Source organism: Pleurodeles waltl, chromosome 4_2, assembly GCF_031143425.1.
Source record: "Pleurodeles waltl isolate 20211129_DDA chromosome 4_2, aPleWal1.hap1.20221129, whole genome shotgun sequence".
Lineage (NCBI taxonomy): Eukaryota > Metazoa > Chordata > Amphibia > Caudata > Salamandridae > Pleurodeles > Pleurodeles waltl.
The window spans coordinates 983,383,315-983,409,532 of NC_090443.1; the positions used below are offsets into that span (position 1 = coordinate 983,383,315).

Below are 26,218 nucleotides of genomic sequence, written 5' to 3' on the forward strand. Positions count from 1 at the left end.
CCACCAAACATCCCCCCCAAAACACGCAAAATGTCACCACAACATTTAGAACTTTTAGGACTAGAAGTTCAAGCACTACTGCAAAAGGATGCAATAGAGTTAGTACCAGTACAACAAAAAAACACAGGAGTTTACTCCCTGTACTTTCTAATTCCAAATAAAGACAAAACATTAAGACCAATATTAGATCTCAGGACACTAAATACCTACATCATATCGGACCATTTTCACATGGTCACACTACAAGACATCATTCCACTGCTCAAACAGCAAGATTACATGACCACATTAGACCTAAAGGATGCGTACTTTCATATACCAATACACCCTTCTCACAGAAAGTACCTACGGTTCGTATTCAAAGGAATACATTACCAATTCAAGGTGTTGCCATTCGGAATAACAACTGCACCAAGAGTGTTCACAAAATGTCTAGCAGTAGTAGCAGCACACATCAGGAGACAACAGATACATGTGTTCCCTTACCTAGACGATTGGCTAATCAAGACCAACACAGTAAAAAAATGCGCAAACGACACCACATTTGTCATACAAACCCTTCATAAACTGGGGTTTTCCATCAACTATACAAAATCACACCTAGAACCGTGTCAAACACAACAATATCTAGGAGCAACCATCAACACATCAAAAGGAATTGCCACTCTAAGTCCACAAAGAGTGCAGGCATTCCACAAGGTAATAAGTGCTATGTTTCCAAACCAAAAGATACAAGCAAAACATGTGCTAAAACTTCTAGGCATGATGTCATCATGCATAGCCATTGTCCCAAACGCAAGACTACACATGCGACCCTTACAACAGTGTCTAGCATCACAATGGTCACAGGCACAGGGTCAACTTCAAAATCTGGTGTTGGTAGACCGCCAAACATACCTCTCGCTTCTATGGTGGAACAGCAAAAATTTAAACAAAGGGCGGACATTTCAGGACCCAGTGCCTCAATACGTTATAACAACAGATGCTTCCATGACAGGGTGGGGAGCACACCTCAATCACCACAGCATTCAAGGACAATGGGATATACACGAAACAAAATTTCATATCAATTACCTAGAACTGTTAGCAGTATTTCTAGCGTTAAAAGCCTTCCAACCCATAATAACACACAAATACATTCTTGTCAAAACAGACAACATGACAACAATGTATTATTTAAACAAACAAGGAGGAACACACTCAACACAATTGTGCCTCCTAACACAAAAAATTTGGCAGTGGGCGATTCACAACAACATTCGCCTAATAGCACAATTTATTCCAGGAATACAAAACCAACTAGCAGACAACCTTTCGCGAGACCACCAACAAGTCCACGAATGGGAAATTCACCCCCAAGTTCTGAACAAGTACTTTCAAATTTGGGGAACACCCCAGATAGATTTGTTCGCAACAAAAGAAAACTCAAAATGCCAAAACTTCGCATCCAGGTACCCACACCGCGAATCACAAGGCAATGCTCTATGGATGAGTTGGTCAGGGATATTTGCGTACGCTTTTCCCCCTCTCCCTCTCCTTCCATATCTAGTAAACAAGTTGAGTCAAAACCAACTCAAACTCATACTGATAGCACCCACATGGGCAAGACAACCTTGGTATACAACTCTACTAGACCTTTCACTAGTACCGCATGTCAAACTACCCAACAGGCCAGATCTGTTAACACAACACAAACAACAGATCAGGCATCCAAACCCAGCATCATTGAATCTGGCAATTTGGCTCCTGAAATCCTAGAATTTGGACACTTAGACCTCACACAAGAATGCATGGAGGTCATAAAACAAGCTAGAAAACCTTCCACTAGACACTGCTATGCATCTAAGTGGAAAAGATTTGTTTACTACTGCCATGCCAATCAAATACAACCATTACATGCCTCTACTAAAGACATAGTAGGATACTTACTACATTTGCAAAAAGCAAATCTCGCTTTTTCATCTATAAAAATACACCTCGCAGCAATATCTGCTTACCTACAAACTACTCATTCATCGTCTCTATTTAGAATACCAGTTATTAAAGCATTCATGGAAGGGCTAAAAAGAATAATACCACCAAGAACACCACCAGTTCCTTCATGGAATCTTAACATCGTCTTAACAAGACTCATGGGTCCACCTTTCGAACCCATGCATTCCTGTGAAATGCAATATCTAACCTGGAAGGTCGCATTTCTCATTGCAATCACATCCCTCAGAAGAGTAAGTGAAATACAGGCATTTACCATACAAGAACCATTTATTCAAATACACAACAATAAAATAGTTCTAAGAACAAATCCAAAATTTCTGCCAAAAGTAATCTTACCATTCCATTTAAATCAAACAGTAGAATTGCCAGTGTTCTTCCCACAACCAAATTCTGTGGCTGAAAGGGCACTACATACATTAGACATCAAAAGAGCACTAATGTATTACATTGACAGAACAAAGCTAATCAGGAAAACAAAACAACTGTTCATAGCTTTTCAAAAACCACACATAGGAAATCCAATCTCTAAACAAGGCATTGCTAGATGGATAGTCAGATGCATTCAAACATGCTATCTTAAAGCCAAAAGAGAATTGCCTATTACACCAAAGGCACACTCAACCAGAAAGAAAGGTGCTACAATGGCCTTTCTAGGAAACATTCCTATGAGCGAAATATGTAAGGCTGCAACCTGGTCTACGCCTCATACGTTTACTAAACACTACTGTGTAGACGTACTAAATGCACAACAAGCTACAGTGGGCCAAGCTGTACTAAGAACATTATTCCAAACTACTTCAACTCCTACAGGCTAAACCACCGCTTTTAGGGGAGGTAACTGCTTTATAGTCTATGCCAAACATGTGTATCTGCAGCAACATATGCCATCGAACTGAAAATGTCACTTACCCAGTGTACATCTGTTCGTGGCATTAGTCGCTGCAGATTCACATGTACCCTCCCACCTCCCCGGGAAGCCTGTAGCCGTTTAGAAGTAGATCATAAATCTTAAACATCTGAACATTTGTAAATAATTATTAGAAACTCTTAACGTACATACATATTCACTCCATTGCATGGGCACTATTTATACCAAACAACTCCATCCTCACCCTCTGCGGGGAAAACAATCTAAGATGGAGTCGACGCCCATGCGCAATGGAGCCGAGGAGGGAGGAGTCCTTCGGTCCCGTGACCAAAAAGACTTCTTCGAAGAAAAACAACTTGTAATACTCCGAGCCCAACACCAGGCAGCGGACTGTGCCAAACATGTGAATCTGCAGCGACTAATGCCACGAACAGATGTACACTGAGTAAGTGACATTTTCATTATGAGGGTTAAGTACAAGGAAGTTGTCTGCCATACAGAATTTTAGCCGTTAGAAGCAATATTTTTAGAAATGATTCGTTTTCCAAAATTGGAGATATAATAAACGGTTGTGTGTTGTCGGTGAATTGAAGCGGTGTTACCCACCTATAATTCCACAAATGAATGATGGTCCTTACTAAAGAGAAGGGAAAATAGGCGCCGAAGAAATAAACACATGATCTGCCCCTTAAAGATCCTGACCTCTGGTCAAAAGGAAATTGCACCCTGGCCCACATGGCTACCATGCTCCCCCTAATCCCTGATGTAGGGAGGCAAACCTCCCCATTCATTTCAGAAAACACTTCATCTGCCAGTTGCCTGTAGTGTAAGAATCTGAGTCTAATTCTGTGCTATACTCAAAGTAACTGATCTCCTCCACCACACTGATGGAATTATAGTTATATTCAGTAGCTGTTGTATGTGGTGCCTGGCTGTATATAAAGTGTCATGTTTCCTCACAGTCCAAGCCAGATGTTTAAGAACTCTAAATAAATAAATTAAATGGATAAACAAACAATGCACTCATTACACAGAATTCAACAATCTAATTAAGCTAAAACAGTGAAGTAGCTGGTGGCACGGCTCTTTATGGCACGAGATTTAAAAGCAAAAATGCCACACTATTTCTTTAGACACTTAGGTGAAGGCAATTTCATTTGTGTGCACTTTATGGTCTGCTGTTGAAGTTCTGCAGTCAGGCAACCCACACATAAACACCAACTAATGTGTAGCAGCAAGAGAAAAAATATAAGAAAACCTTCTGCGCCCCTGCGTGCAACCGTTTCCCTCTGGAATAGTAGCCAAGGCCAGCCCACAACTGATTCACTTCCTGTGAAAGAGAACATACAAATTCAAATCAGTGTCATCCTTAAATCAATCATTAATTCAGTCTTCCAACACTCAATGAGGGCTTGGTGACTAATTGCAAATGAAAATCAATGTAGGAAATATGAAGATTTATCATACAAACTCCACATTCAATAACATTATATAATAAAAATTATTAAAATGGAAACAAAGATATCCTACTATGGCCTAAAATAGGGAAAAGAGGTAAAAATAATGCATACAATGGGCAGCACCCTAAACCTTAATAGTTTAGAGATAAAAAAAAGAATGTCAGGTACAAATTCAAAGACTGAGCAGCTGGAATGCTCCAAATGCCCTCTACTAATTTAACGTGGGAGTACCAATGAAATCATAAATCGGCAGGACATCAGATGGAGCAGCTGAACTCAGGCGAGGAGAGGATGGGGCAGGAAGACTGTTTCCTAGACACGGCTACTCTCCTCGCATCCTCTCATAGCTTCTTCTTCTTCTCCCTGATTAAAAGCATTTATCACCTTTAACCTAGCGTCGCTCTGGAGGACACACAAGTTTTAACCTAGACCTTCAGTTAGTTCTTGTAAAATATAAGGAGTAAGCATAATGTTTTCAAATGGTTCATGCTCTTTAACACGTGCCTGCCGTGGACCACAGCCTGTGTCCCTATTTCATAATTATATCAGAATTTCACTAAGCCTGATGACACAAATTTGAGACTCACAGTGCACAGTGCTTGCTACCTCTGGACTGCCCATCTAAGGATCAAATTTGCAGGGTAAACTCCTTGGCTGGGTTCAAAACAGGGCCACTGTTGTGATTCTAATGTAAATGCTAATGACTAGCATGGTGATGTTAAGCTTAGCAGATGGCCCGATGAGACAGCGGGGACCCTGATCTTTTGACCACCTTTTTGAGAGTTCTCTGCCCGACTGGCGGAGACCTATGTGCTCAGTACACTTTTGTTACGGCCATGTTGATGATGCCTACTTGGCATTTGTTTTTGTTCTGTAGACTAAAACACCAAAATTGTAAGTATCCTTGACATCCAGGAAGCTTTCTTGTATCCCTGAGGGATATTTTCCTGTCTGGGACCACCATAGCTTAAATGGCTGTCCTGGGGAGGGGGTTCTCGCTGTGGCCCAGCACCCTTGGGATCAATGGGCTCCTGGGACAAGGCTAACTAATGCCAGAGCAAGCAGAGGCTCTGCCGTCCGAAACTTCTTGGTCTTCCCAACTCCAAATGAGGAGGGAGTGGGGGGCAGTGAATTTGACAGGGTCGGAACTATGCCAATTTATAATTAAACATCCTTGGTACCGACCACATTAATGCAACAAGCAAGAATATAGCAAATCTTGATGCGCTTGGCCCTAGTCGACCACCAACAGTTATCATATCTTAACTGCAAGCATGCCAAATCTTCACACTCTGGTAACATTTTGGCTTTTTCACTTAACCTTTCCTAAATTCCTTTAAATGTATTTCCATAGCAAAGGTTGGCATGTACGTATCAATCATCACGTAACAAAATCTCTAGGACATGAATATAAATATATCAGAAGTGCAATGGTTTATAAGCAGGCCACCCTCTCATTACAGGAGCAGAACATACACACAAACTTGCTTTTGGAAAGAAACTGGATGACTCACGAGATCATAAGGGCTTTTGAAAAAAATAAAAATAGATACTTCTATGTTAGTGAGCCATGACAAAGAGCAAGTGGATTTCCCGCCACACCATAGCTGCAGGATGCTACCACGAATACTGCTTGGTTGTGGAAAAACATTTTGCCAAAGGACACTGGCCAGCGTGGCTGATGTATCTTCACCAAAACAAAATGCCAGGTGTGCCCTATGGTCTTGCTGCCGACGTGGCATTCTTTTTTCAATCTCAAAAGACAATCACACACAAAGGGGTTTGTTTCTTAGAAAGAAAGAGAACAAGAGCTTTGACATGAAGGGAGTTTTCTCTCTATAATTTAGGGTCATTGTGATTTTCCTTTCCTGGGTCCCCAATACTTTGCACAATAGAGGCTCCACCAGCACAAACTCAGCAGTTCCCCCAACCACTAAATAGAGCTGAAAACCTGCCAGTTTGGAGCATCAGGAGATCTACCAATCAGTCTACTACAAATTCCTCTCTTGTAACAAATCAAATTCCTGTTGACTTGAAAACAGCCAACATCAGATCACTTTTAAAAAAGTGTCGTCAACCTTGACCACCCATTTAATTTTAGATCTACATCTCTACTCACATATATCACTAAACTATTAGGAAAGGGGCTGACTATGCAACTTAAAACGTCTGTTGACTCGCTTAATCTTTTAGACTTCACACCAGGTCAGTCCACGATGAAAGCAGACCTCCCAACCCACCCTACTGCCTTCTACACAACAGCAGCCTTCTTTCAAGTCATCTAAAAAATATGATTTTATTTTTTTCTGCTTTGAGCTAACATGTCAGGTTATTTCTGAGCATTTTGAAACAAGTTACACTTGTTGCAGAAAGGTGTACAAATCAACTCATTTTCTATCTTGTTAATTAACTATATTGCTTTTTGGGATGACCAGAAATTCCAATTTTAACACAAAATACAAGACCTTATGTGAACCTCGCATCCCTTACTCCATCCTCAACCACATGTTCTCCTTTAATTCACGCAGTAGCAACATTCTTGGATAGCTCTTACCTCCAATGATGCTTTTGAAAGATCCTGTAGGGTTGGCCATTTCTAAATTGAAAACATAAAGTATCTTTATTAATGAAGGACGCTTGTTCACAAATTGCACTTCTAACATCAAAAACAGACGTGACGTCATTGTACAATTCTGTTTATGTACAACATTGCAACACTGCATGTGAAGATGTGTAGATGTGTGCATGTGTAAGGCATCCACTAAAACAAGGTTGCTGAATCCAGCAGCATATTATTGGACCTAAGCTAGTCAGAAGTCCACTAGTGCTGAAGTGGACACCTGCCTTTTAAGGAAGAACTGAGGCAGAGGGCATACAAAAAGATGTACCAACCCTTTCTCTTCCATACTATTACAGGGTCACTGGTCCTGTGCACGGGCACTTCTAGCAGACACACCTCAAGTGTGGCCAGTGGTTCTAAATTGACAACCCTTGCAAAAAGAATCTCTCCCTAACATGGGGAACATACATATGTGCTAATGAGCTCGGTGGTCTATGGTTGGCCAACGCCAAATCTTTGTCATTAGGACCTAGTACAATATACCCCTCCAGGCAACGCAAAAAGCTAAATATACTGTCAAACTGCAAGTGCTGGGTGGTGGGCAGCTCACAGCACATGCTTCGAACGGGCTGCTGGTGACTGCTACAGGTAGCAACTAAAACAAAACAAAACAAAACAAAAATTGATTGGAAATTATTGAAACAAAAAACATTAAATATCACCATCCATGTTTGAAAACTATAGCAATTTAGCAGAAAAAATAAAAATTGGATTTTTCTTGCAGAAATAATATTGGGGTTTGGGACGAGGGAAAGGCTTGAACGGCCAGATGCGATGCTCGATTCCTTCGGGAGCGGGGTGAAGTGAGAAAATTATGCAACAATGCTTAAAGCATGAATTCAATGAAGATTGCATTTTTGCTTATAAACAATGCATTATGCAAATTTATTTTTCCATTTTCATAAAAATAATTTCTACTATCAAGGTGTTAGCAAGTAGAGTCGATGGGTGATCTTTTCACAAAAAGAGAACGCATCACAAGTAGATGGGTGTCTAGCCTTCATTGAAACTGTGGTTGGTCCTTGGGTAATCACAGATCTGCAGCCAATGGCTTCCAAAAGAGAGGAGTTGCTGAGGACTGAGATGTTGCTGCAAAATGCTCCAATTTTTAGCTTCAAGCATGAGAGTGTCTTTGTTCCTGAGGGTTTTTTTTTCAGTATCTGAAATGTTCAGGGAAGGACGAAGATATTTGGGTTGCTGTAGGCAAAGGCTTTTCACTACGATATACATCAAGGTGCCAATCAAGTTGTGGTTAGAGGCACTTGGACATAAAGACCACACTCCTGTTCTGATCGTCCATACTAAATCCTGTGGACTTTCTCCGAGTCTAAATTTGCAACTTTAGGAACGGATGATGAGAATAACTTACATGGCTTAATTAGGAGAAGATTCAACTTGCAGGAAGAACCTACTACCTAATTTTGATGCAATATGACCTAATATTCTTACACAAAATGAATAAATAATTGCTTATTATATTTAAATTAAAAAAAAAAAACACTTTTGTATATTTATGTGTGAGAGCTTTGCCTTTTTTTCTTGGTAAAGCTAAGGTCTTTCTTTTTTGTCCTTCGTCTGAGGCACACAATGGGGGTCATTCCGACCCCGGCGGTCGGTTCGGCGGGAGCACCGCCAACAGGCTGGCGGTACCCCGCAGGGCATTCTGACTGCGGCGGTTTGGCCGCGGTCAGAAGAGGAAAACCGGCGGTCTCACGCCGGTTTTCCGCTGCCCGACGGAATCCTCCATGGCGGCGCAGCTTGCTGCGCCGTCATGGGGATTCCGACACCCCATACCGCCATCCTGTTCCTGGCTGTTCGCCCGCCAGGAACAGGATGGCGGTATGGGGTGTCGTGGGGCCCCTGCAGTGCCCATGCCAATGGGCACTGAAGGGGCCCCCGTAAGAGGGCCCCACAAAGAATTTCAGTGTCTGCTGTGCAGACACTGAAATTCGCGACGGGTGCAACTGCACCCGTCGCACCTTCCCACTCCGCCGGCTCCATTCGGAGCCGGCTTCCTCGTGGGAAGGGGTTTCCCGCTGGGCTGGCGGGCGGCCTTCTGGCGGTCGCCCGCCAGCCCAGCGGGAAAACCAGAATGGCCTCCGCGGTCTTTCGACCGCGGAGCGGCCATTTGGCGGTTCCCGCCAGGTGGGCGGCTACTGCCGCCCGCCAGCCTCAGAATGAGGCCCAATATATTCTGTTTCTAATGTATAATGTTTGCCGTTGAGTATTAGCTTTTCTACTGCATTAAATTCAAACCAAAAAGCAAAGAAAAAAAGGCTAGCTGAAATATGCAACCTTCCAATGACTGCGTCTGCTTTTACCTCCAGAGAGGAGTCCAGGCTATGCTTTTGCCTTAACTTAACTCAGGGGGAAAGCAGTGCTGGGTTTGTATGTCGACTTCCTTAAAAACACCCTGTGACCCTGGTGAGAGCTGCCAAATAGGAACATAGAACATCACCTATCTTTGTCAAAGCCTCTATTACTCCTACTAGAGGCCTGCTTAATATCTATGATCAGCTGCCTGGTTTTTACCAGCCCAAGAGAAAATAAAGATGTCTGATGGAGATCGTGGCATTGGCAGCAGTGATGTACACAAGATGAAAAACATTAGATTTTTAAAAGATCAGTCTCTCTCATTACTAAAAGGCCAAAATGGTCTACCAATGTCACACCAGAAGGCCAGAGACTCTGTGCCCTTCACACAAATGTTTCACTGTTTTGGGATTTTATTTTATCTAACAGTCTTTGTAGCTGCCCCCGTGGCTGGTATAGTAGAAAAAAACAGAACTATTTACTGATGTGCAAGTATTAGAAAACTGTGTTCATAAGTTCATAGTATTTGTTTAGTATTTTATTTATTGATTTTTACTATTTATGCTTTTATGACTTGCTTCAGTTTTAACTCTATTCAGATATTTTTTTATAGAGTAAGGTTTATGAGTTTTGTTCAGCACTACAGTATTATAGCTTTACAAAACTGTAAACTTACAACTAGCAGAGGGTCTGTTGTCCCCAAGAACCGTGAGACGGATGGCTTGGTGTGACAAGATAGTCAGGTTCACCTTCTCAACCCACAACCTCTACTGTGGATATCTCATACAAACCCTTAAATATCTCAAAACATTCTGGCCATGAGGTCTAAAAGTGGTTACTTTCTATGAGGTTTTTAGGTCAAACTCATTGTAAAGGGGTTCATATTGTCATCATAACAGAACACACCCATCAACCCTGACACAGATACTGACCTTTCAACCGTCTGTAGATTCCAGACTGATCCCCAACCTGCTAGATACCACTCAGTGAATGTGGAGCGGGTCAGGCCTCTTTCTCCTATCTCATCTCCTCAATCATTACAGAATGAGTGAAGACTGTGTCATCTCCAAAAGAGAACTTCCTCATTACTAGCACCATCCCCTACAGGTGGGCTCGGTGACTCCTTCACGCAAATACTCCCAGAGCATGTGCTGTCGATATGTCACAGGTACGGATGGGGAATTATAATGAGCTCCAGGAGCCTTTCCTCACCAGCTTGGCTTCAATGCAGAAACCCTGGTGACAGGATGGGCAGCGATCAAGGAGTCTGTCCAGCTATTTTGACAACTGACTCTGGCCTCTCATAGCATTTCTCTTCTTACACTAGCAGCAAAGCCTGCCCCGGCTGATTCTGCACTCTCAGAGTGTGACCTTATAGTGCTTTTCTACTCACTGAGGCTACAGGGCACGGATTTAAGGGTCTCACTCCTGGCACCCTCAATACAGAACTTGACCTCTCAGGGTCTCTCCCTGATACAATGAAGACAGAGTCTGGCCATTCACAATCTCAACTGTTTAACACTGGCTGCAGAGCCTGGCTTCCCTGATGCTTTTTCTCCCACACTGGATGCCTAGGCTGGTCTCTCCATGGCACACTGGTCCAGAGATTAGCCCTCTTGTGATACTGCCAGCACAGCTTGTCCTTCCCGCTGCTCTCCTGGTCACCAGGTCACCGGTGCTTCCCTTTTATATTGGTAGAATTCTGCACTTACCCTCCCACAACAAGCCGAAAAGGACTCCTGCTGCCAAATATAGTAAAATATTTTTTTACATTTATAACTATGAAATATACATGGTTCAACACAATTTTCATTTGAGTCAAAATTAAGTACCGTGAGGTGAAACAAAGAAATAACATGTATTCAGTGTGTAATTAAGGCAAATAGGAGCAGGGTGCCACATACCTTCATCCAGGCGTTGTAATACGCTATTACAGTGGAGACCTGCGTCTGCTGCAGCATGATCTCCGACACCCAGACTATAGGCAAGAGAAAGGAAAATAGGTGAGCGACCTGCAAAGTCTCTGCAGTCTGGTCACCTCTGTTAGGTTACATTCTCTCCACATGCCCAGTTTGTATTTCCACAAATTTGCTTTACTGGTTTGTTCAATAAAATGTGTGATAAATTACGAATCATAGTCCGGAAATTAAGAGTATTTTCAGAAATGAGGAAAGCGTTGGACAGCTTTCTCTGTTTCATCAAGGGTTCAGAGTAAAGAATGCTTGCACCCTCAGGCCCAGAGAAGAAACTCAAAGCAGCTATTAAAGCATCTGGATACAGCTCGTCTAGAGAAAGCTACCTGTAACCTCTGAGAGAAAGCAGCCTCCATAGAAAACACCTTAGATGACCCCTGCCTTAGAAAACCACTTAACATTCTACCTTCCACACAGGAAGGTGCTTTTCAACATCCAGGATGCAGCCCAACCCATCCGCAGCAGTCTTGCACCTGCCACCTATGGGACGTAGCCTGATATATTCATCCAGGACAGACGCATCATACCATCTAGTACAGGTGTCTCCATCCTTTTTAATAATAAGAGCTACTTATGTTCAATGAAAATCATCCGGCCTACTAATGTTGTTAGTGTTGTACACATCAAAGAAAATTACATGAGTGGCGCCCTGATGCAGTGGAAGTGGTCTAGCCCATCCACAGGACAGCAAACGTGAATCCATAGGAAGCAGTACAGCATTGTCCACTCAAACAGCCTAACATGGAGAATCTTATGCCTATCTGCTGGAAGCACCATAGGCCCACTCATAGGAAGTAGTCGAAACCTATCCACTGGAGGCAGCCTATTGCCATCTGCAGGAAGCATGCAAGGCCCATCCATAAGAAACAGCGTAAAGTTATCTACTGGAATCACCCTAGGCCCATGCACAGGAAGCAGCCTTAACCGATCCACTGGAAGCACCCTAGGCCCATACACAGGAAGCAGCCTAAACCTATCCACTGGAAGTAACCTATGCCCATCTTCAGGGAGCACCGTAGACCCATCCATAGGGGACAACCTAAACCTATCCACTAGAAGCAGCCTATGCCCATCTGCAGGAAGCACCTTAAGCCCATCCATAGGAAGCAGCTTAAACCTATCCACTGGAGGCAGCCTATTCCCATCTGTGGGAAGCACCCTAGGCCCATCCATAGGAAGCAGCTTAAACCTATCCACTGGAGGCAGCCTATTCCCACCTGCAGGAAGCAGCCTATTCCCTTTTGCACGAAGCACCCTAGGCCCATCCACAGGAAGCAGCCTACACCTACCCACTGGAGGCAGCCTATTCCCATCTGACGGTAGCAGGCTAATATGCCTCCACACCCTCCACAGGAAGCAGCTAAATAAGCATTCCACACTTCCTAAAAGCAGCTGAAAACTCACAACAGCTACCTCTGAAACAGACACTGTCTTTGGTATCCTCTCCTATGCCTGTACAACACTGTAAAGAGAGCAGCATCAGGCCCCCTTCCCCACCACCCCACGCCAGAGTCACTGTAATGGGAGCACCTACCAGCCAGCACAGACCTATGTGTTGGCTAGGGGGTAGGCACCTGGGCACCTAAGCCAGGCAGGAACCACCACTCTAGTCAGGGCAAGGAAGTTACACACCTAAGATAACACCTGCTCACCTCCTTGGTAGCTTGGCACGAGCAGTCAGGCTTATTCCAGAGGCAATCTATAAAGTGTTTGCACAACACACATCCCAGTGACAAAATAAATACACCAAAAAAAGAGATTTACAACAAGTTATATAAAAATGAACTGCATTGTATAAACACAAAACATCACAGACCAAAACATCATTATGAATGCACATAGAGAGAAACATTCCGATATTGCCTATGTCATAATCCATTCCCTAACACATATCAGATATATCATGGAAATATGTATGCCACCAAACATGGCAAGAATGACATATAACATAACAGGTTATGGAACGCAGGGAAAACACGGAGGGCAAACCATATCTTGGTGATAGGAGAAAGCATACAGGTAATCACCCCACAGCCCCTTGTACATGAAAACCACAGCACATCTGTGCTTCTCTTATATGAGATGCGGTTACCGGGATGTACTCCATCCACACAGGATCTCCTGTGCTCCTATTATCCCTGATATGGTACTACTCCGCCAACGGGAACCGGGCCTCCACTGAGGTTCCGTTCCATCCCGCTAGTGCTAGAAGGAGGAAAGTGCCCCCCAAACACAGGTGTGCCTCTAAGATACTTTGGAGGGGTGGGGTATGCCACACAAGACCACGAATGGCGGGGGTAACCCCTCCCTTGGCTCTTTCTGCTGTGATAGGAAAGTAAATCACGGTACTTCTCCCGTGGTCCGTCTCAAGACAGTGGGAGGAATCACACTCTGCTGCCCTATGAGGGGGGAGACCCCCCCACATTCAGGAATGCGGCAGCCCTCTGAGGCGCAGGACGATTCACACTCCTTTTCAGTGTGGGAGTCCTGGACTGGTCCCCACACTCACATGTAGCACACCCGCTGCCCGCGAACCCGCAGTGCTGCTGCCTCCAACTGGGGGCTCAGTTTCCTCATGGCGCTCACTTGCTCCTCCGGTGCTGCGGTCCCAGGTGAGGGACTCTGCAGGGGGATTCCCTTTGGTGATGGTGGAATGACAACAGGGAGCGGGTGATCCTCTCCGCACCCCTCCCCGCCCCCCAACACTCAGTACGTGCTGCTGAGTGCGCACACAATACTGTGCATAGCCGGGTCATCCATTGCTCCAGCCCATATTGTGGGGGTGATTGCACTACAGTAGGTGCCTACTTGTGCCCCAGGGGCACTGGGGAGATCCAAATGTGCTCAATATGCACTATGCTGGCCAGAAGTGAAACGCTCAACAAGCGCTTCCAATAATAAATGACAGCACTCTTCCAGTGCTAAAAAAAAAGGAATAAAAAGAAAATAGCGGAAAGCAGAGGGAAAAACGGGGGCAAACCACCCAGCCCCTGGGGCAACTGTAGAACAAAAGGTGGGGGCAATCAGCAGGCTAGCACATCAGGGTCCTTGGAGTCCAGTGGCAGTCCTTATTGTGACCTAGCAGGTCAGAGGTCAGCACAGCATTGTGACCTAGCAGGTCAGAGGTCAGTACAGCAGCATGGCACTCCCAATGGCGGTTTCTTGGCAAGGCCCTTCATCAGCATCTGGTTCATCAGAGTCCAAAAAGCATGGGGGACAACCAAGTACTTATAGGTCCAACCAGCTCTAACCAGTTCCAGGAATGCCCTTTTCCTCTACACTGGCTCCAGACATCAGTAAGTGGTAAATGAGCCCTTTGAGTCAGGGCAGGACACAGCCTATACGAATGTAAGTGCGCCCTGCCTCTACCTCTCCCAACCCAGGAAGACCACTCAGTATGCAGATGTACACCTATTACACCTCCACCATCCCTGTGTGATGGATGTCTGGAAAGTATGCACAAAGCTCAGCTGTCACTCTACTTCAGATGCGGATTGGAGTCAAGCTGCAAAACAGCAGAGTCATAAAGCACAGAAAAATGCCCAGTTTCTAAAAGTGGCATTTCTACAATGGTAATAAAAAATCCACCTACGCCAGTAAGCAGTATTTCTCACTACCATTACAACCATACCAAACATGTCTGTGCTACCCCTCACAGATCAGAAAACACCACTTAGCCATATGGAAGGGCATTTCCAATGCAAGCCTATGAGAGAGGCAGCACTCACAGCAGTGAGAAACCAAATAGGCTGTTTGTGTCTACTAGGACAGACCACACAATAAGGCATGGCCTTCCTCTTACGTACACTGTACCCTGCCCATAGAGCTACCCAGGGTCTACCTTAGGGGTGACCAAAATGCAGTAAAAGGGGAGTTCCAGGCCCAGCAAGTAAATTTAGATGCCAAGCCAATGTGGCAGTGAACTGAACACTCGGGCCCTGCAGTAGCGGGCCTGATACAAGTTTAAAAAGGCTAGTTCTGTGGGTGGTGCAAGCTGCGCTGCAAGCCCACTAGTAGCATTTCATTTACAGCCTCTGGGTATATGGTTTACCCTTTACAAGGGACTTACAGGTAAATTAAACAAGCCAAACAGGTGTAATCCAATTATGCCAAGTTTTAGGGGTGAGAGCACAGGCACTTTAGCACTGATTAACAGTGGTAATGTGCCTAGAGTCCTACAGCCAACAAAGAGGTCAGAAAAACAGAAGAAGGAAGGCAAAACATTTAGGAATGACCCTGCAAAAAGGATCCCAGGTCCAACACTATCTTACTATAATGGGAGCATCCATGGGCCAGGACATGCCCATGTTACTGGAATGTGGAGCATCCACGGGCCAGGACATGCCTATGTTACTGTAACGGGAGCATCCACGGGCCAGGACATGCCAATGTTACTGTAATGGGAGCATCCACGGGCCAGGACATGCCTATATTACTGTAACGGGAGCATCCACGGGCCAGGACATGCCCATGTTACTGTAATGGGAGCATCCACAGGCCAGGACATGCCTACGTTACTGTAATGGGAGCATCCACGGGCCAGGACATGCCTATGTTACTGTAACGGGAGCACCCACTGGGCAGCATGAGCCTATGTTACTATAGTGGGAGCACTCACACACCAGCACCTGCCTATGTTACTGTAATGGACGCCCCCTCCCCACCAGCCCAGGCCCCAGTTGCTGTACTGGGAACACACCCGCAAGCACAAGCCTCAGTCACTGTAATAAAACACTCTTCCAAAAGTCCATGCCTGAGTTAGTTTATTTGAAGCTGCCATCCCACTAGCCCATGCCTAAGCTGGAAGCACCCTTGTGCCAGCAAGTGCCTGAGTTATAGCAGAGAGACTGCAAAACCATTTCCACGTGGCACAGGTTACAGAGATGGGCATGTGTTCCCACCACCAGATGCCCCATGTTACTGTGATATGAGTATTATGACACCACCATATGCCCTCACCTTGATTTGCATTCTTTCCTGCTATGCTGTACATGGAAGTTATTGTGATGATGATGCCATCCTCATGTCTTCAGTCAAAGTAATGATACAGCCTTGCCTAGACTTCCAATCATAGATCAAGTGCCTCTGAGGAAGCACCTAGTAGTCATAGTTTAATCACCCACTGCAGATAAGAAGCACCGCCAAAGAAAAGAGCTGCCATACCACAAACAATATATCACTTTAACATTAACAGTTTGAGGCTAAGATAACACTGGCACTGCACCATCTTTCAGAAAATGGCTCCATTACTGCATCTACAAATAACAGCAACACTGAAGACATCATTATTAAAGTCACTCTTACCTGCATATGCCCTTTTATTCAGGTCTGTTTCGTCCACCGCCTAAGCCAAGAAAACCACAAGAATACAACTGTTAACATGGATACATCATCTTTCCTAGCAGACAAAAATCCTTTTTAACTACAAGGAGGAAATAAAATGAATATTTATGGATAAATCTTACTACACCAGTGGTGAAGTCATCCAGTAAATAGACCTCCCCTTTGCAGAAGATGGGCTCTCAGATATCAGGAGCAGAGCCTGTTGATTCCAGGTATGCCCTTGGGGCAAGGCAGCATTTCTCTTACCTCAGGGTGTCCAACACAGCATGGCTGGATCCTGCATATTGTGACAAGCCACCAAGTGAGGACACCCTACCATAGGAGGTCACCTCAGGAGTGCAGCAGTGTGATGCAGAGAACAGGCCAGTGAAAAGGGTGAAGTAAAATCATCAGAGCTTAATCCTGTGTGGCACGTCCTTGGGGCCCAGGAGGTGTGTGAAACAGGGAGTGAGGAAGGGCGGAACACAAAAATAGAGGTTGGCTTACCATCAAAAGGATGTGAAGAACAGAAATATAAGAAAATCATTTCTGCAAAGAATTCTACCTGCCCTTTGACCCAGAACCACTGGTCCTATGTAATCTCTGCAAACAGTGCTAAAATGAGGTTTCTAACCGAGAGCAGACAGATTATGTAAATATACAAAATAGACAATACTAAGATAGGTGAGCCAGCAAGATAACCCCAGAGAAGACTGCACAATGCTCAGTTAGCTAGTGTTGCCAAGGACAGGATGGGAAGGGAGGGGATTAGTCCGCAACAGGGTGGAGCCCTGGGCAAACAAGAAGAAAAGCTACTGCAGACTGTGGGCCTTCATCACAAATGTAAATGTACACATGCGTAAATCTACTACTATACCTAGCAGTAACTTTAAACGTTTTGCGATTCACAATTTCCAAGTCTAAATTTACACCTAGGTGCAGACTACATGTCTCCACCCCGATGAAGCTTCCGAGAACAGGGCACATGGGTAGAAATGTACTACTCTTTTTTCACTTGTAGGCAGAGGTCTCTGCCGTGGGCATGGAGTTCTTGCTATGGTAAATTACAAAGTATATATTAAAATGTATTATACTTAAAAAATATAAATATTTTATTATAAAATATTGTGAAATAATTTTCTATATTTTAAAAGTAGAATTCATACAATTAAAATGTTAAAGCAGATTAACTTAACTGTGTATTAAATATGTTACTTAAAATATATAGTTACAATAATATTTCTATGGAACAAAAAAAATACATTTTTTAAATTGAATATGTGTTTTAACATTCATAAGTTATGTGTAGGATTCTTTGTGAATACTAAACATTATTTAACAAAAGATTTAAGGTGTATTATAATTTTAACAAAATATTTTTATCATACAAATTATTAATTAGTTCTGTGTGTAAATCATTTATGTACTTATTCTAAAAGGCAAGATAATTGTATTTATTATACTTTTATTTAACATTATTATCTATGGTATTAATTTAACCACTACCTCTCTATTCTACCACTGTTGTGTACTGCTGGACTTACACCAAGGCTGGGCTGAAATACATTTACAACTGTTTGGGGGCATTCTGGGCTGTAGTAAATTTAGAAGTACGGTTTGTGAATAGCAACGGGCTTATTCTTGTGTGGGTGGGTGTTTATATTTGCATGTCCCTCTCTAAAATTCTCCCATTTAAGTGAAAGTATTCCCTATATTCTAGCCACTCTCAAACATGCCTCTCAGATTTACTACCAAAATGTAGACCTAACTGTTAATAGATCTTTGCACAAGTAGTGGAGACCGCTGCATGGAAAAGATGGGAGAGGCGGAGGCGCAGGTCTCCAAACGCAGGTTTGTGAATTACATTTTGTAGTACTTGAGTAGTAAGTATGTAAATAATACTACAAAATGTGGTCTAAAATTAGGCCACTATGGTTCTAAATTGTTGCAGGCAGTGCTAATTTGTGCATGTCAGACCCAATTAATCAGGTCTTGAACAATCTGCAAACACAGATTGGGGACCTGGCATCCATTGATCCGTGGAGACTGAGTTGATGAGCAAGTTACAGCACTTTTAATGTACGCTGTATGTACACGCATACAATTATACACGCTTGCAAGTGGCCAAAACCCATCACGTAAGAGCAATTTAAGAATCTTAAAACAAATAAATACCAAGTAAAGCTCTAGGTGGCAGATGCTGCCGCTGCAAATGTCCAGGGGGGCATGGGGACGGGGGGGACAAAGGGGACGGGGGGGACAAATAATAATAATAATAATAATAAAAAAAACACTTACTCTTCCTGCCGCCAACTCCGGCCGCCTTGCTCCTCTGCTGTTCTGGTGTCCCAGCATTTACTGGGACATCGGCACAGGCTCCCCAGCAATCCTGGTGCTACTCTCATGCTAAACCTAGCATGAGAGTGGTGTCAGGATTGGGATGAGCGGCTTTGACTGCCGCTCAGACACTGCCCTGCGGTCTGCGCAGTTTCTAAAGCCCAGATGTTCAACACAGCCAGGTTGGAGAAATTTAAGTGAGCATGTGTGTTTGGCCGGCCCAAGACAGCCGGCCAAACACACATGAGAACTTAGTGCACGCCATTCCTCCTCCCCCCACCCCTCCCATGGCCCAGCCCCACCCTCCCTTCACAGGCTGGCTGAGCCAGCAGCAAAAGAATAAACCAATATTGAAGTATTGTTTTATTTTTCTGCTGCTGGCTCTTAGCCAGCAGGGGGCGACAACCCTCAACCTGTGGAGTCTTCCACTGAGGCTGGACTCCCACCCCTTGGGTAGAGGTCCAAACTACTGTGGTTGACATCAATTACAGCCTGAGGTGATGGTATGCGCCATTTAGAAACAAGACATAAAATATTCAAACAAATCCAGTCACTGGCAGGCTAAGGTAATGGCACGCTAACATTTAGAGGCAAAGCAGACAATCTTCAACCATAGTCCATCATAGTTAGAAAGAGAAAGGGTATTCAAAACACCATCATATACTCAACCCTGTAAAACACCTCTGTCTGCTGACCACATTCAGGTTAACTAGACCTATGTTGCAAGCGCCCATTGTTGAATAGCTCAAAATGTCGAGCAGTTTCCTATGAAAAATGCAACTGCTACTTTTTCATGCTGAACAGCATCAGGATTCAATAAGGTAGGTTTATTTGATAATAATATAGAGAACAAGATAAATCTCCTACTAGAGAAGAAGCCTGGGACACCTGTTAGTGGCTGAAATCTCCTCCATGTACCATTCCGCATTCCACTCCGAGATTCCAGCCACCGAGACCGCCTAAGATGTCACAATATGCGGACTGCAACAATACACAATTGCACTGATTGGGGTAGCGGGGCTGGAGTTCAGCCTGAAGGGTGTGTAAAAGAACAGTTAGGCCCCAAAAAAATATAAGCTGTATTACGTTACACACTTTTCTTCGTCGAAGGTAACAAAGATGTCTCAAATGCCTTCTTAGCAGCCTTACCAACTTCCTCCAGGGCAGATCACGTTTGCACTTGTCATACCACGACAACAGATTCTTCCGGAAGTCCGCCACTTCTGCATCACCAAAGGAGTGGTATGGGGAGATCTGCCCTCCCGTTTCTATTAAAAAAACAAAATATTAGTGGGTGGGCAGCTTAGACAGTATACCTAAAAGAATATCTGGGAGATCCAACTGCTAGTTTGGTGTCACGAGTCCAAGCTGTCATTACAGTTACATGAGCAGAGGGGGTATTATGCTTTATTTAAAACAAGGCAAGCCCAAGTTACAAAATAAAGGCTGGCCGAGCAGAAGCTAAAATTGCCTCTTGGGATCACTGGCCTATGATTAAACAATAAACTAGATAGCTGCTCTTAGCTTTCATATTTCATTATGTACGCAACTAACGCTAGACAGAGATTTTCTTCCAATCTCCATCTAGATAGCTTTCCTTATCCTGATTAATGATGTCATGGAATCGAGATCCAGTTATTAAAATAATGTACTGTAACATCAAAGCACTTGCATCCATGGTCAGTATGGATTGTGATCATTTTTGTCCTCAGACTGAGGTACTATAATAATTAGCTGAAATCATTAGTCAATGATTAGACTATGAGAAATCTATCTTCTGCCTCACCAAGCAGCTGCCAGGATCCAAAAGCCTGAAAGCCACTTGGAACACTTTACTCCCAACCCCCACAATCTCCACTAGATCCAACTTAGCTTCGGAATTAAACTTGACATGCGAGTTCCTATATTAAAATCTTCATTATACTGAAGTAGGAACTTGGGATGACAAATTCAAATTGGAAGTGAATACCTGAGCTTTAACAACTATTACTAGTCCTGTGCTCATACATGTGTGTTACTTTTTTTAAATTAATTTTTAACAAAAACATCTTAGGGCATAGCAGTACATAAGGCTTGCACATAGTTGTCAATCAACAATCAGTCACGCTAGTTAGTGATAAGGCAGAGACCATACATACACAGGTTAGCAAATCGGTAGTATCAACAGCCCTGGTGGGATATGCCACTTAAAACACTTCAAGCCATTTGGCCCAGCCATTTCCCCCATATTTTATTATGTATGCGGGGGCACCCCCGAGCCTCGTACACCGACTTCTCCCGCTGTGCACACCAGTCCACTCCTCGCCTCCATTTCAATACACTCGATGGTTCAGACCTATTCCAGCCTGCCGCAATGTCTCTCTTGGCCACCAATAAAGCAGGACCTATAAATGAGCGATCAGCTCTTTTACCCCACATCCTCCATCACCCCCCAACAACACCATTTTGGGAGATATTGGAACCTACGAGCCCACCGCCCCAGTGAGTTCCTCAAGAATCTTGACATAATATCGATGGAATGATGTGCATGTCCACATCATGTGGTAAAAGTCTGCAGGAACATCTCCACATCTAGGGCATGTGGGTATGGGGAGGAAACCAGCTCAGTGCAGTCTGGCAGGAGAGAGGTAGGCTCCATACAGATAATATGTTTGTATTAACCTGAGGCGGGAGGACATGGTGATAGATCTGGGCGCTATTAGCGCGTTGCACCACTCCTCATCCTCCAGTTGGGCCAACCAGTGCTCCCATTTATGTCCAATGTGGTTCAGGTTGCCTGGGGCATTGCTGATCAACATTCTATATATTTGGGCTATTCCCCCTTTCACCAGCACCCCCATAATTAATTTGGCCTCCAGGGGACTGTATTCCAGAAGAGGATTTATGTTTGTTATATGTGTACATAGTGCTTAGCGGAGTTGGAGGTATTTGTAGAACTGGCTGTGGTATGGCTGGTAGGTCTCTTCCCCTCCACACGTCCCCAAGGAGAGTTATGCCCAGTTGGTCCCATCGGTCAAAGCCCCCCAATGCAGCTGATTCACGCAGCCATGTACCCCTCCAAAGGGGGTCTGTTGGGACAGGAGATTCAGCCAATGATCATGACGCAGGGCCGCCCTCCATGCATAAATACCATCCTAGATCCGGGCACCATGGCGTAAGGGGTTGGGGAGCCATAAAGCATGCTTAGTATCTGGGGGAAGCTAAGAGTTGTGAGTTCAAGATGATATGCCGGGTCCCCCCCCCCTTATTGAACCAGTTGTTTGGAACAAAGAGTTGAGTTGCCAGGTAATAGAGGTATAGGTCAGTCAACCCCAGTACACAATCGTATTGGTCTCTCTGAAAAAGGTGTATTGCCAATCTGTGTCTATTGCCCTTCCACAAAAAGGATGTTCTAGCCCCTGACCAAGGTGTGAAACCATGGACGTGTCAGTGGAGTTGATATATTGTGAAAAATATATATGACCCGTGGGAGGATCATCATCTTGAAAAGCGCTATTCTACCTAGGACTTTCAGTGGGAGGGACCGTCAGCTAAAAAAATCTGCACTAGCGAGCTGAGTCAGTGGTTGGAGATTGAGGGCCCAGGTCATCTCAGGGAGGAGTGCCACCCAGATGCCCAGATATTTGAAGCTAAGCTTTCAGATGAGTACTACCTCTTGCCATGCAAAACTATCCCACAATGGTGCTAGGTAGGAGGACTAGAATGGACTTGGAGGGGTTCATTCAAATGCCCGATGCCTCCTTACGACATCGCAGGAGATAGAGACTACGCGGACCAGAAGTGGCTTGGTCTACTAAATAAAGGACATCATCTGCATAGAGCGCAATGCAGTCTTCGGAATCTGTGCCCATCTCCATCCTTTAAGGAGAGGTAGTTCCAGCCCACTGAGTCGAACGCTTTATCAAAATTCACAAAGAATAACACTAGATATGAAGATAACTGAGATCAGTGGGCCAAGGCCATCTGAAGCCTGCGTATACAATGTTGTGTTCCTCGATTAGCCATGAAACCGCACTGATCTGTGTTGACTAACAGAGGTAGCACCCGCTTAAGGCATATGGTTTGACATCTCCTCTTATAAGCGAGATAGGGCGATAGTCTGAACAGGCCTGAGAAGGAGGCTGAGTCTTTGGAATGACCACTATGGTTGCTGTATCTAGGTCAAATAAAGGTGCCTGTGCAATCTACTTCGCTATATAAGGCAAGTAGTCTGGGTGTCAATAGCTCCTTAAAGGCCCTGTAGTATCCAGATGGGAAGCCGCCAGAGTCTATGGTCTTCCCAGTAGCAACAGAGAGATCGCTGATGCTATTTCTACGCTGGTAATAGGTTAATCCAGGGAAACTTCCTCTGGTTGGGGCAGTTAGGGGAGAAACACCTCCTCGAGAAATTGGGTCGAGTAGGTGGGATAAACAACAGGGAATGCAGTGTAGAACAGCTGATACTACTTGGCGAACGCACCAGCCACCTCAGATATATTGGTCATCCGTCTACTCTCCACATCTATAATTTCGGGCACAATTTGAGATGGTTGTTGATGGGAGACCAACCAGTAAAGGAGTTAACCTCCCAGCTATAAACTCGGGCCATGGAGGCTTGCCAGAGATACTCTGCTGCCTCCATCGACTGATTACACTACCTTACTGGCGGCCCAAAGGACTCCCGGGGATGAAACTGAGCCATTGTTCGTGGTGAAGTATGTCTGTAGTTCAGTCTGCAGGTGTTGAATGTTTGATTTGTCTTGTAGATGCCAGGCATTGAGTCGTCACATGGGGCGAGTTAGGATTGGGGCATGGTCAGATATACATCTGGGGAGGATTTGTATGTGTGAGGGGAGGCCACAATCAGGGGCCGGCATCAGGATAAGATCTATTTTGGATTGTATATGATACGCAGCAGACGTGTGTGTAAATTGCCTAGTGTTCGGGTGCCAGGTCCTCCACATATCACACAGTCCCAAGAACACCAACCAGTGTGAAAGCTGGGGGGCAGACCCACCTCTAGATACAGAAACTCTGTTGGGCCGCAGGGTGGGGGAATACGCACTAACCAGACTGATTGCATTTCCCTCCAGCGCACCCGTCAATGCCACAAACCTTTCCTGTCTATCCCTCTCCACCCGATAGACCACGATGGGAAAGGGGCGCTGCAGGTGAATCGCAACACCCCTAGACCCTGGGTGAAACCAGCATGGTAGATCCTATCGTTACCTCTTCAAGCCAAAAAGGGGCATTGCTCTTCCAAAAGGTGGGTTTCCTGGAGCAGGAGTACGTCTGGCTGGTGGCAGTGGACAAAGGAAAGCACAGCCGTCTGTTTCACTTTATCCTGGAGACTGTTAACGTTCAATGATAGTACCTTGAAGGGGCCTATTGCCAAATTTTCCAGTCAATGTTTTGTTCTCAGGGAGCGATCTATCTCCCAGTGTTGTTCTATCCGTGTATATCAGGTCTATGTATCCATCTAGGATTTAAAAGCGCCAATACCTGGTGCCTGTCCCTTGTGAGTGTGTGCCTATGCCTGCCTATGCCTGCTAAAGGTACAACACGTTTTTCAATCATTATCCCAACCAACAAAAGTATTAACAGTTCCAAAAACAGGTTCCCATTCCCCCCAACACCCTCCCCTCCCCATACTTCCCCCCAGAAGCATCTGTCACATCTACATAAAAACCCTTCTATGTAAATCATAACATTGAATTAGCGGATGTTGGTCGACCCCTCCATAACTTAGGATCAAATTGCCTAGCAGATTGCCCCAACAGCGAGGATATTCATACAGTGCATTCCAGCATGCCCAGCCCCTGGGTGCACAAGGTATGTCAAAGTGTGGGACTCCAGGAAAGATTAGTGTCACTGCTCGAGGTCATTCTTTCAGGCGAGGGCTTTTCCACCCGAGTCTCTGGTGTGATGTCTCGAGCCTTTGAAGCGGCAGCTGGGCCCTTGGCTGTCGCCATCGGGGAGCCCCTCACCCCCCCGGGGCCGTGATGGTGGAGATGCGGACTGTGTCCGGTGAGCAGACCTATGCCTCAGAGAGTGGGTGCGTTTCTTTTGAGTCTTGGGTGTAGTCTCAGCCTGACGTTGGTTCGCCCCAGCATTGGAAGATGGGGGACATTCGGGCAGGCCACCGGATGGTTCTCTGTAAGCCATTCCCATGTGGATGTCGGTGTCTCAAAAAAACATTATTTGTTTCCATCAATCACTCTAAGGCGGGCCAGGAGCAGGAGTCGACTGGCCAGGCCCAGCGCCCTGAGTTTCTGCTTAACTTCAAGGAATGACCTGCGCTGTTGTTGGACCACTTTTGTGTAGTCTGGGAAAAGCAGAACTTTAGCATTCCCACATTGGAGATCTTCTCTGGTTCGGGTCTCTTGCAAGACTGCATCCCTGTTGCGAAAATTGAAGAACCAGACAATCACTGGTCTGGGGCACAAGGTGGGGGCCGCACTGTCAACCCCTGGTGGGTCCGTTTGATTGCAAACCAGGGTGACAGGCGAGTCAGGGGCACCCAGGTTTCAAACCACTTTTCTAAATAGTCAGTCATAGGTTGAGTCTCCAGGCCTTCGTGGATGCCAATTATGCGCACATTGTATTGTCTTGTCTGGTTTTCTGCATCTTCAGCTCGCTGGTGGAGTTCAGACAAGCGCGCTAGAAGAGTTGAGACCTGAGATTTAAGATTTTTCACCTCATCTTCGACATCGGAAAGTCTTATTTCGGCCTCCGTGAGCCTGGCTGTTACGGAGGTCTTGACGCACCAGCGCACCATACACTCTAACCTCTCCAAACTTTGTTTCAACCGCTTCGCTTGAAGTCTGTATCGCCTGGAGGATCATCGTAAGCTCTTCGAATGGCCGATTCCTCATACTGGATTTGTTTCCCCCTATGGAGGTTGCCAGAGGGCCAGTGGTGACTGATCTATACATGTCTTGGCGGTTGAGGAGTGTTGTGTTTTGTCCTTGCTCATGTTGAGGTCTCCTTGAAGCCGCAATGCAGTTGCTCAGCCCACATGTCTTGTGATAGCACAAGCAGCTGAGTCCGGAAGACAAAGCTGGCTCCCTGGTTCCCAGGGAGGGTGGCACTCAGCAGCCAGATGTGCTTCTGTTCGTCGCGTTTCAGGGAGTCTGATCAGGCCCTCCCCATTTGCCCCATCCAGGATAATAGCTGTGCGTTTACCCCAGTTATGCTGCCTGAAGTAGTGAAGCTGTCTCAGCTTCAACCCGGGAGGGGGAGTCACCCCCAATGACTGATACTTCTTTTGGGCCTCCTCACAACTATCTCACATCCTCCATAGAGATCACCACAGCAACAGGGCATCTAAGGGGGATCCCATGCCGCACCC

General features: G+C 45.1%; 1 protein-coding gene across 1 annotated transcript in view; it reads right to left on the minus strand.

The window, feature by feature from the left end:
- The window catches only part of MUTYH (mutY DNA glycosylase), a 132,273-nt gene that overhangs the window by 79,143 nt on the left and 26,912 nt on the right, over positions 1 to 26,218 (minus strand). The window contains exons 3-7 of the mRNA XM_069232833.1: positions 20,038 to 20,156; positions 16,534 to 16,573; positions 11,161 to 11,234; positions 6,878 to 6,919; positions 4,122 to 4,193 (exon numbers count right to left, since the gene is read on the minus strand). Coding sequence (XP_069088934.1) covers positions 4,122 to 4,193; positions 6,878 to 6,919; positions 11,161 to 11,234; positions 16,534 to 16,573; positions 20,038 to 20,156 — 347 coding nt within the window. The remainder of the gene's footprint in view (positions 1 to 4,121; positions 4,194 to 6,877; positions 6,920 to 11,160; positions 11,235 to 16,533; positions 16,574 to 20,037; positions 20,157 to 26,218) is intronic.